General features: G+C 45.0%; 2 protein-coding genes and 1 pseudogene across 3 annotated transcripts; 2 read left to right on the top strand and 1 right to left on the bottom strand.

Annotated features, from left to right (window-relative positions):
• Positions 1-3,039: 3,039 nt before the first annotated feature.
• On the top strand, positions 3,040-3,354 carry LOC123059210 (putative glutaredoxin-C2). Its single transcript, XM_044481830.1, has one exon. The coding sequence runs from the start codon at positions 3,040-3,042 to the stop codon at positions 3,352-3,354; it is 315 nt and encodes a 104-aa protein (XP_044337765.1).
• Positions 3,355-7,160: 3,806 nt separating this feature from the next.
• LOC123063302 (uncharacterized) lies at positions 7,161-11,671 on the top strand. Of its 2 annotated transcripts, XM_044487044.1 has the most exons (3): positions 7,161-8,516; positions 10,168-10,320; positions 11,179-11,671. In XM_044487044.1, the coding sequence occupies exon 1, from the start codon at positions 7,214-7,216 to the stop codon at positions 8,447-8,449; it is 1,236 nt and encodes a 411-aa protein (XP_044342979.1). In that variant the 5' UTR covers positions 7,161-7,213; the 3' UTR covers positions 8,450-8,516; positions 10,168-10,320; positions 11,179-11,671. The 2 variants fall into 2 exon arrangements, with proteins under 2 accessions (XP_044342979.1, XP_044342978.1); XM_044487043.1 differs by lacking the exon at positions 10,168-10,320.
• LOC123057185 (uncharacterized) lies at positions 9,856-10,902 on the bottom strand (annotated as a pseudogene).
• Positions 11,672-12,077: the final 406 nt, after the last annotated feature.

Here is a 12,077-nt window from a genome sequence, read left to right as displayed (position 1 = left end):
GAGTGAAAACGACCTTGGATTCCATCCATATCAGCTCGGGGAAAACGTGGATGTACACGGCTCGCATCGCTTGATACACCGTCAACGCGCCACACCCACACTGCATGCGTACCTACGCCCGAGAGCATACACCATATCCGGGCCCTCGGGCGGGCAGACAATGACCAGCCAGCCTTCATATTTCGTCCGGTGCATTCAAGTACTTTAAAGTTTGTATCTCAAATCCATATAAACATGTAAAATAAAAATCTACGTAGATCATAAATATCCTATCTACCCTGCACTACTCGTCGTCGGAGATGTTCACGATTTCCGTGCCGTGCTCCGGGTAGATGGCCGCCTGCGGCAACTCCGGCTCATCATGGTCGTCACTAGAGGCGAAGATTTTGTGAATCTCCGCCCTCTAATGGCGGAGGAGCACCAATTGGCCTCCACAACGGCCTCCGATTGGATGGACTCCAACCGCCTGCTCGGCCGCCACCTTTGCTTGAGTCACCTCGAACTCTGCCATGGCATCCTCCATGGCAAAGCACACAGCCGGCACCACCTCCTCCTCCTCTATGGCATCCTCCATCTCCGGATCCGCCTCCTCCATGGGCTGGGGGTCCTGCTCCGCCTCTATCGGGGCATGGCTGTTGGCGTATAGCGAGTGGAGAGGGAGGGAAGTGGATGTGGCTGGGGATGGAATTCGCAGTCCGGCTTAAATAGCTGGACTTTGGCCCTCAGGCGACGATTCCGAGCGGCGCCACGCGACGTTCACAGCCCCCGAAGGAGACGTTTGTCGAACCGTTGGGTTCCGAAGTGTTTTCATATGGGACCCTAACGTCAGTCCGACATGGCGGACGCGGCCGGGCACACTTAAGCCACCCTACACCCACCCTAGATTTAGGCTGGATATGAGGGGTGCTGGTCAACCCGGACGTTTTGAGACTAGTTTGAGGCGTTCAGGTGGGTTCTTTTTTTATCACTCAGTGACCTGTCCATCTGCCCGGGCGTTTAGGGACGGTTTGAGATGCCCGGGCTGTAGATGCTCTGATTTTATGGAATGACGCCAATGTGTGTCCTAAGTACTACTGTCCCTAGCTATCCCCCCAAAGTGATATTCTACGCACTAGAAATAGCCCGGTTTCTTCTTTACCCTGCTGATATAGCTCTCATTCCCTGGAGATTTGACTTCTTTTCTTTTCTTTTCTCTTGAGGGCTAGAGCTCTAATAAGTTAAGCAGCACTAATTTTAGGTAATGGCTATTTCATGAAACTTTTGTTCCCATGCATCACACACTTTGAATCCGATGATTTTGTGTTAGAAAACCGACGATGGATTTTATCCACCAAATCATGTTTTTTTGTAAATCCCATGGGTATACAACTGGTATCAAGTTTCCATGCAGGGCCACAAGACACTGTTGTCAAATACTTCTACATGGCAACTGTAGACTTTGTAGTGCTTGGATCACGAGCTTCAGTGTTATCTATTTCAAACAGAATATATACTCTAGCTTGCTACCTTCTTGATTAAGTAATAAGGCTTATTCCATCGACACTCACATGGTACTATAATGGGACCCTCCATCGCACTTCCTACGGAGCATTGGAAATTCATTACCTACTTATTCGTGCCGATTTATTTTGACCTTGGTGTCGAATTTTTTTTATGATGTTCTGGTGACATGTCAAGACTACGAAGTAGGCAGTTTAAAGAAAAAGCATACAAACTAGGCTGATTAATGAAGGGGGTCTTAGGCTTTAGTTTAGAATAGTGTCATCCAAAGAAAACATGATTTCATGATGCCCAATTGAAAATCAATTTTAGATAAGAAAGGAGCAATGCCCTAGACAAGGCTCGGGAGTGAGCTGACTTTCAAATACTACTCCCTCCATCTTAAAATAAGTGTGGCCAATTTAGTACAAAGTTGAGACATATGGGGTATTTCCCAGATTTTTTTTCATTATCTTTTTCTTGGTGTAAGACTTGCGACTGTAATAGATATCGACCAGGTGGCTCGTTGCTTCAAAAAAAATTGGTTAATCCTATTTCATCAAACTTATATCCCATGCACGACACACTTTTAAATCTGGTGATTTTGTCTCAGAAAATAAAGAATACATTTTATCAATTGATTCACATTTTTAATGGATACAATTGGTATCATGGGCACAAGACACTGCTGCCAAATACACGGTAATATTGTGCTGCTTGGCTCACCAGCTTCAGTATTATCCAGTTTAAAGAGAATATAAGAGATGCATTCACATGTTTCTAGATAACTGCCTTCTTGATTAAGCACTTGGTGCCGAATTTCCATGGTGTAGGACTTATTCTAAGGATATTGAAATGGTACAAAGGGACCCTTCATTATTCTTGAGTGCCTGCTGCTTTGTCGGCGTTGGAGATTCATTGCCTACTTATTCGTGTCGATTTATTTGGACCTCGACGTGGAGATTCGTGATGATGTTGCGCTGACTCGTCAAGAATGCAAAGTAGGTTTATTAATAACGGGGTTTTAGGCTTTAGTTTAGCCCAGAGAAAACGTGATTCACGATGCCCACTCCAAATGGGCACGTATTCTTTGTCACACTGGAATGGCAAAAGGAGGCAATTAGAGTGGATATTCTTTTTTTTTTGCGGGGAATTAGAGTGGATATTCAAACCTAGGTTATCTGGAATTCTAGGTTATCATTGATTGAACGTAAGTCAACTGAAGCATTGGATCCGATCAATGCTACCATCCATTTTTAATGTGCTAGAGAGATAACTAAAGTTCAGTCTACCTCGAATCTTAATTCACCTCCATTTTTAGTTATTCGATTCCACATCATTTAAACGTCATAGCACAAAGTTCACAGAGAACACATATTCTGACCGACTCACACTTCTTCGATTTGCCCCATCATCATCTATAAATAGACACCGTTCAGTCACAACCATCATAAACCTCCAAAAGAAACAAACAGCATAGATATATGGCTAGCTCAAGTGAAGCGAGCTGATCAGATCGTTAGATTTAGGTTCGTAGAGAAAGAGTTTGCAAGTTGAGCAATGGCGGAGAGGGTGAGGCGGCTGGCGTCGCAGCGCGCGGTGGTCATCTTCGGGGCGAGCAACTGCTGCATGTGCCACGCGGTGAAGACGCTCTTCACGGAGATGGGCGTGAGCTGGACGGTGCACGAGCTGGACAAGGACCCCCGCGGGAAGGACGTTGAGAGGGCGCTCGCCGGCATGGTTGGCCAGAACCCACCTGTGCCGGCCGTCTTCATCGGCGGCGCGCTCGTCGGCCCCACCGACAAGGTCATGTCGCTGCACCTCGGCGGCCAGCTCGTGCCGCTCCTCCGCCAAGCCGGCGCTCTCTGGCTCTGAACTTGCTGAAGAATTAATGACGGCAGTGGCTGATGCGTACGTGCGGCTACATCATTTTGGAAAGGTCGTCAAACATATTAACGGTCATGATCTTTCAGTTTTACATCTTGTTGTCATAGTACTGTAACAGAAGGAAAGGATGCTTTGTAAGAGGTGGGCATTCTGAGCAATATTAAATGGGCTTATGCTTAACTTGTCATTGCTAAATTTGATGCTTTGCTTAATTTAGCTGGCTGCTGTGCTAAGACCATGAGAGAACCAACGTTATACATATAATTGGCACCGCGATTCCCATTCACATGGCTTGAATTCTTGAGTGATTTAAGGGACTGATGTTTGTGCTACATTGAAATGGCATGTTGCTCGACCATTTCAAATACATCATATGGAAATTTGTTTGCTAGTATTTTCTCTAATGATTATTTGTTGTTATTTTCGGTAACAACATAAAGAACAACGTGGACAACAATGAAGAAGAAAGTACATTTCCAAAATAATTTCAACCCAACAAATGTCCAAAATCATTGCAGCATGTTGCTCATGTGTACACACCATATACCATACACGCCGCCAATTGAGAGCATCTCAGTTGGATAGGTTTCTCATGGTGGAACTTGCCCACCCATGTTCAAGTACTAGACTTGACATGGGCCTTCTTGAATTATCCTATTCCCTTCAGAGAGGGAGTCAAAACACCCTACACAACATAAAAAATGTTGATTTCACGGACCTCTCACTGTCAACAATGGAGGCGTCGAACATTGCCGGTTGGGGCATGCATCCATGAACCCGTCTCGTGATGCCAGATAGCGCAAACCTAAAACTATTCCCCGCCATTTCAATATCTTTTCATATCTCGGTGGCACAAAATAAAGTTCCACTATGAGGTCACTCATCCATTATCCATGGTGTGAGCCCCACCGTACCTAGGGTGGAGTATGGTGTGATTGCTTGATATGTTTTGAACACACACACACACACACACACACACACACACACACACACACACACACACAGAGAGAGAGAGAGAGCGATCCTTTAATTTGCGAAAATCATCTGTACTGGAAAACCCTTGTCACATGAGTTGCTATTGTGACTCACGAGGCATTTTTGATGCCAACTCCGAAGACCCATCCCTCATGCCTTACTCCCCACCGCCACCATTATCAGCTGATCCAACATGCTCTCTTTTATGATTGATGAACACCACTCGTAGCTAGAGCGAGATCCCATGTCCCAACGATGTGTTAGTTGACCCCGTGGTTCATGTTGAGGTGAGGTAGGTACCTTGGACGTTGGGGTGCCGCATGATCTAGCTGTTGTTGCTGCATACATTTCCCCGTGATTCTAGCATGTGTAAAATGACGAGGTCAAACAGTACTGGGCACTTCATGACCTATATAAACAGATTATCCTTGATACTTGCATCATTTTTGTAAGTAGAATCTACGATATTCAACTTCATTTCACAAGTGTTGAGGTCCTAAATTGATTCTGTCATATAAATGCTTAGAGATAGTGGATACACTAGCACCTAGAGCGTGTAAAAGCATTGATTTTGTTTAACTATACCAATATTGATGATGTGCTCCCATATGTTAGCTTGTCTAGCGGGGAGCATTTTAATCATCTCCCATCTTGGTGGATTCAAACTCTAGCCCCCACGTATGTTTGTGCAAACTCGCTTCACAGATTATGAATAATTAGGATCCTTGCCATATTGTGCTTTTGGTATCTTTAAATTTAGTATTTCAATAGAGTCTTCCATAGAGTATCCAGATCGCGATCCATCTTCATGCTCCTCTTCTTCATATACTTGCATGGCTTGAGTGGAGCTCTTCGTCTTGATTTACTCAACGGGGTTGGGCTCTGGCTTGCCTACAACTTGGGTAAAATGAGAACTTGACTCTCAATGATACTTACGATTTCGATGTTATTTGTCCTTTTTCTGAAACATTTCCACATCAGAAGTAAGAGTTTCTAAATTACTAGCCAATTGGCATAAACAAAAGTCACAAACCATGCAAATATTATTCCGTTTCATTTGAGCATTGCTTAATTGCTTTGGCGCATCTTGCACACTTTGGCAGTTTGAAGTGTCATTGTTGTGGCCGTTTGAAGTACATGCGTGCATGGACAACATACAACTTTCAAATTTGCCACCATAAGAATTAGAGTTCTTCCACCATCGTTAAAATTACTGCTACCTATAAAATTAACATCATTAGAAGCATAATCAACAATAACATTAATGGAGATTAGACCTGAAATATCCATGCTTATCAATTTTTTTAATGATATTTCACTATTACTCGTTAGTTTTCTTCACCTTCGATAACATTTTTTCCGTATTATCATGGGCGTTGGTGCCTTCTCAACATGCCACTGGATATGGTTCTTAGTCGACATTCTACAACTTGATAGCTTCCACTCGCATGTTTACCCCTAAATGCTACACATATGGTAGTTGCAAGCATATTTTCAGAAATAGGGTGTAAGGCATGGTCAAAAGTGTGGATAATGGGCCATTCTTACATCCCACAATCGAGGCAATTTTAGGTGGCTTCCTCCATTATTTTGCCAAGCGATGGCAAAGGTACGTGATTATTTCAGCAAACACTGTAATGTTAACACACAACTGCATGATTTAGTAAGCTAATTGGGATCAAAACCAAATTAACCCGTGTGAGTGTTAATTTCAAATGGTCATGTCAATGGTGTGCTTTTGTCCGCTAATGGCTTTATTAATTTATAAAGCCGCGCTCTTGTTGAGCTTTTTTAATAGAAGAAAAAAGAATGTAATTGTGAACCATGTGATAAATTTGAGACCTTGATAAGTGCCACATGTGTGGCATAAACGCATGACAATTCGGAACGTTTTTGATAGCAAGTTTAGTGGCGCGAAGATGACAATTTTAGTTGTCAAGCATGAGAATTTTCTTTTCATATGGCAAGTTTCAACTTTTTTTTGAGTTTGTTTCTTCTTACAACTTCGATTGTAAAAGCATCATGGCCGGAGTGCTTCGTGCCACATGTGCGGCATTTATCATTTGGGTTAATTTGTTCATAGTATACCTGGCCCGAAAAAACCCGACCTGACCCGGTCCGGTCTTGCTCATGGGTCGGGTCTGGGCCTAGGTTTTGAACCTGAAGGACACGCCCAGTTGGGCCTGAGCTTGCCATATTTGCGTTTCACGGAAGAGACCCGGCTTGAAACCCAACGAGCTTTTTCACTGACGGGTCGGACTTGGGTCTAAAAACTAGGCCCGATGACTGGATGGCCCAGGCCCGGGCCTAGGTTTTCTGCTTTAGGCTTTGTCAGGCCCGACCCGGCTCTGGCTGATAGATGGCCAGGTATAGTTCATACAAACCTGACCAACTCGCCTGCCTGGCAGGCCGGCCCGTTAGCACGCATGCCTGGCCCGTGGCGGGGGGTGGCTGACACGTGGTTAATGGGCTGTGCTTGGGCGTAGAGGCTGGCCACGCGTGCCGGCCCGGCACGGCCCATTTAGTTTTTTAGTTTTTTAAATACATTTTTTAGGCTAATAGGTAGCCCAATAGGCTAAATAATATGTGTGCTGACGGCTAAATGTGTCGATGGGCTGGCCCGTTTAATATTAGTGCCATGCCTGGCCCTGGTAAGGCAGAACGCGTGCTGGCCCTGCACGGCCCATATAGTTTGCGTGCCTAGCCGGGCCCGTATAACCCAGGCCGGGCCATGCCGTGCCGTGCCAGCCCATCTGGCCAGGTTGGAGTTCATAGGAAAAAATGGACCCTGTTCGGAAATAAACCCCTCCGGAGCCCAAACCCCTCCCAGTCCTCTCCCCTGAAAAATCCCCCACATCTGACCGGCCAAAATATGGACGGCGATGGACCGCCGCCGCCGGCCGCATCGGTGGCGTCGGTGCTCGGCGACGACGACCTCTTCCGCGAGATCCTCCTCTGCCTCGGCTTCCCCAACCTCCTCGTCCGCGCCGCCCTCGTCTCCAAGCGGTGGCTCCTCCACGCCTCCGATCCGGTCTTCCTTCGCCGCTTCCGCGAGCGCAACCCGCCCCGCCTGCTCGGATTCTACGCCGGCTACCCCGGCCGGTATCAGTTCGTGCCGCTCCCGCAGCCCCCGGAGCTGGCCGCCCTCTCGCGCCGCCCGGCCTCTTCCTGCGACGGCGCCTTCGCCCGCGGAGCCGAGCGACTCATCCACTGCCGGAACGGCCGCCTCCTCACTGCGTTCCGCAGCCGCTGGCGCCAGCTACGCGGCGGCAGTTTCAAGCACTATCTCCTGGCGCCGCTGCTCGCCGGGGAGGCCCCAACCGTCCTCCCACCGGCACCGCCGCCCATCCACGGGCGCGCTCTAGCGAGATTCACCCAGCTGTTCCTACCCGAGGATGGGGGCCGCGACGGCATCACCTTGGTGAATCTCTTGATGGTCGGCCGAAAAGTCTATGCGGAAGTGTACACCCTGGGATCCGGCGGATGGGACTTCCCTGGCACCGAGGTGATAGAGATAGAGCTCCCGCATGCCACAACCTTCCTGCAAGAAATGCTGCCGCCCGTTCATGGCAAGGCCTTCGTGGTGACCACCTCTGGGTACACCCTGGGTCTTGACTTGGCCACGTCAACCTTCTTCACCCTGGAGCTCCCAGTTGGAGTGTGGCGCAGTTACCTGCTGTCATCCGCGAAGGATTCCGGGCTTTATCTCGTTAGTGCAGACGGATTTCAGCTAAGCGTGTGGCTCAATGGGATGACAGGTGATGATTATGGTGCAGCCGGTTGGTTGCTGGTGGACACATTTAGTATCCACGAGGCATGCACACGTTTTGCTGATCAAAATCAGACTTCGATGCCACAAGATGGTGATTTTCTTCGTGTTGCTGCAGTTGGGGACAACGCCGAGTTTGTATTCTTGGATTATGCAACATATGGTGTTGTCCTTTATGTTCATCTGAGGAGCAGAGTGGTTGACAAGGTGTATGAGCAGGCACTGTATCATCATGGTAATATTCATCCGGGTATAAGCCGCATACATATCTCTCCCTTTATGATGATGTGGCCACCTGTTTTCCCTGCACTGAACAGAAGACATGATCAAGAGCAATGATCGCAGTGTGTTTGATCTTTGTTATAACGTCGACTTCTATAATAGCAAGCTATGTTTCTCTGGTGAGGTAAGGAAATGGATGAGCAATTTAAACCCATTTATATATTCAGATCGTTTTGACTGCATCTTGTCTAACTAATGTATACCATGTTACCGTGTTTAACTCCTTCAGAATTTGTCATTACTCTGCAATCAACATGTGTAGTTCCGTCTGCTATTTGGCCAACAAGTATGAGTAATAGGCTCTTGGCTTGTACTTGGTTTCGAGTTTGTCAACAAATATTGAGATTTGACATTGCAAATGTTTAGACATTCGTGCCATGTCATATAACACTATATGTTGTGGTCATTTAATTTGGATCTTAAGAACCTGAAGTTTGCAGAAGTGCATTGCAAGTTATCTAGCAGAACTACACTGAGTCCAGAGCCTTCTAAGATTGACCACAGTGTGTATAAGATATTACTTTTATGAGCACTTAATCATTAATGACGATTTTCTGGCAATGATTACCTGATTAGTGCACAGATGGCCGAAGAGAAATAACTGGAACAGCTTGTGGCACAAGTGCTAATATAGGTTTCTGGCCGTAGCTAACTGTATGCTTTTTGGTCCCTCCCAAAAGCTAATACTTGGTCTCCCTGATTTGCCACACCTCACGGTGATTCCCTTACACCTCAATTAATCCTGAAATACTGCACCTATGACTTTCTCCTCAACTTATAGTTTTTCATAAATGCTGGGCCATCTCCATCACAAAGCTCAAGAAATAACAGTATATTGCTAGCTCAAATGAAGTAAGCTGGTCCGAATTTGGATCTGAAGAGAGTATGATTCATGGACTTGTTAGGAACATGAAGTATTGACAACGTTTGGCAAGTTCCTTAGCTCTACATGATTGTTGTAACTAATCCCCCTTGAGCTGTTGACACTCCAATGCTAATGCCTCTTCTCAGAAACAAATCCAGAAAGGAAAAAGTATGAGCTATGCACCAGTCTCATCTCTGGTGGGAAACAACAACCACTACTTACTGCTAAGAACTTCCATCAACAGTGAGCGGGGAATATAGATCTAGCTATGCGGCATTTTGGTTCATCTCATTTGTGATTTCCTGGAAGACCTGCAGGTGGTTCTGCAGCCTCCATTGTACTGTGCTCGCTGTGTTCCTAAGCCAGTGGTTGGTGGCTTTGGTGTGACTAGCATCTTGAGAGTTTCCATTGTCAGCAAATGATACATGACAGTGGAAAAGTGAACTCTGAGCTACACTGCTGTTCCATGGTTTTGTGTGATCTCGAATCATCTACTGCTTCCATGCTGGAGCGGGCCTCACAAACTTCCTTTTCACATTCTCGTCTGTCGATATTCTGGAGTCATTGCATCTCCATGAACCTGCTGATGTACTTTTCCTTAAAAAAACTGCTGATGTACTTTTCCTATAAAAAAAACTGCTGATGTACTTTGTAGCCGAACACCCCCAACCGGGGTTTGTAGGTTGCTGCTTTCTGAGAGGGTAATAGTGTTCTGTCACTCTGCTCACTTGCATTCTTGCTGCTCTCACCTTGCACAGTAGTGTTTTTTGCCCACATTTTTCTTGAATAGGATTCTTGCTAGCATCTATGACACCATCATGGTTTGACAACCATTCAACTGAACTAGGAGTCTGAACTTGGCTCGTGTACTGATATTTGTTCTGTTCTTTTTAACTGGCTGCTTTCGTAGTTTCTCAAGCAGACTGTGGTGTGCCAGCATCATTGAACAGTCTAGAAAGATCTTGGTTCTCCTCCAGACATTCTCCATTCCTCTCTCCATCATTAGCGACCAAGATTTCTGGTTGTTTGTGATTCATCTCAGTTATCGGAGACAGAACCGCTTGTGAGTTGCAATCCTCATGCTTGTCTATATCCGCCGAAACTGAAATTAGTGGTTCCTCATAATTCAGTTGATTTGAATAAGTAGAGAGTATCTGTGGACATAGATATTCAAGGTTCTCCACATCAGTATATCTGAGTTATGGGAGAAGGGAGTGTTTGTATATCAAGCTCCCTAAGAACGTCAATAGCCCAGGCAAAAAGTCTCACATGGAGAGCTACCTTTCCAACTTCATCATACAGATAACTGAAATACACTATTTGTTATAATCAACTTCTGTAGCAAGGGCTTGCCTGGAAATAATGCATGAGGTAGTGGAGTTCACTTCTACTTGTATCAACATTTATCAGTGCTGAGAACAGTCTTTACTCTCAGCATCCTTGATGCGGACTGTGAGAAATACAATGTTGGCAATAATATTTACTCAAGTCTTCTTACAGATAACACCAACATAGGATTGAGAATTTCAAGAGAACAATACTAATCATGTGTAACCAAACTCATATATATCTGGTTTGTAGGTCCATCCCCAATAGAGATATACCTGTAGAGCATTTCAGCTTCCTCATAGTTCTCAGCTCGCATAATGGGGGTTTGCAGACACTTAGACTGACAGCATTTCAATCTGCTCTTTGTCCTACTGCATTTCTGGTATGATTTGTATCAGAAAAAAATCTTGTCGTACAGTTTTGATGTAATCTTTTGATAGAACAGATTTTCTGTAACAAGAGCACCCAGTCATGTAGAAGGGTTACACTTTCGTGCTACTTTACACTAATGTCGTTTTCAAAATTTATCCTATGAGTGGCTTTATTTCTGCCAGGCAGTCTACCTTCAACATATTTCTCTATTTTCGTGCAGTTAAAAGATATCCTGATAGGTGGATACATGGAAGTTGCTGTGGAAAAGCTTGCTTCAAGGCCATTACATCCTCCTCCGGTTCTCCATGCATACTACTCTTGGGTTAGGTCAATTTATCATCTCATGAGATTCAGGAAGCAGCAGTCACTGCAGAATAAAAAAAAAAAAGGGCAACCTGGTGCATGTAGCTCCCGCTTGCGCAGGGTTCAGGGAAGGGTCCGACCACTTTGGGTCTATAGTACGCAGCCTTTCCCTACATTTCTGTAAGAGGCTGTTTCCAGGACTTGAACCCATGACCTCATGGTCACAAGGCAGCAGCTTTACCACTGCGCCAAGGATACCATTACAAATTTACAATGCATCTGATAGAACAATGTCATGTCGACATTGCATATTTATTGCTGTTTGCTCCCATGAAACTGGAGGCAGACAAATTCCACCCAAGAGTAATAATGGAAAATTGAATTTGCAATTTGTGAAATTTTTCCCAAAATATATATTTTTACAGGAATGTTTCCAAAAGGTTTGTTTAAGTGTGAGTAATGCACGGAAGAGTGGGTTCCCTGACATTTACTCTTTCTTTTTCACTAAATAACTCTGTTTTCTATTAAAGAAAACGCATGTAGCACTTTTTAGGCTGTGTCTGGCGTTGCAACGGATTTTTCGTTTGTCCAATGTTTTTTTTATCTACTTTCAGTTTGGTTTAAAACTACTTTTTGCATACTTTTGTTGCTAATTTTCTATCATGGATTACAAGTAGTGCTCCCTCTGTAAACAAATGTAGGACATTTTTGCATTTTAACGTTTAAACTACAAAAATGTCCTACATTTGTTTACGGATGGAGTACATCTGAATGGGCTTAGATGTTGGGTCAAGATTAATGTATTTTTATTCTACT

Source organism: Triticum aestivum, chromosome 3A, assembly GCF_018294505.1.
Source record: "Triticum aestivum cultivar Chinese Spring chromosome 3A, IWGSC CS RefSeq v2.1, whole genome shotgun sequence".
In the NCBI taxonomy this organism is placed as follows: domain Eukaryota; kingdom Viridiplantae; phylum Streptophyta; class Magnoliopsida; order Poales; family Poaceae; genus Triticum; species Triticum aestivum.
The sequence above is the reverse complement of the archived record's forward strand: the minus strand, read 5'-3'. Positions and strand labels throughout refer to the sequence as shown.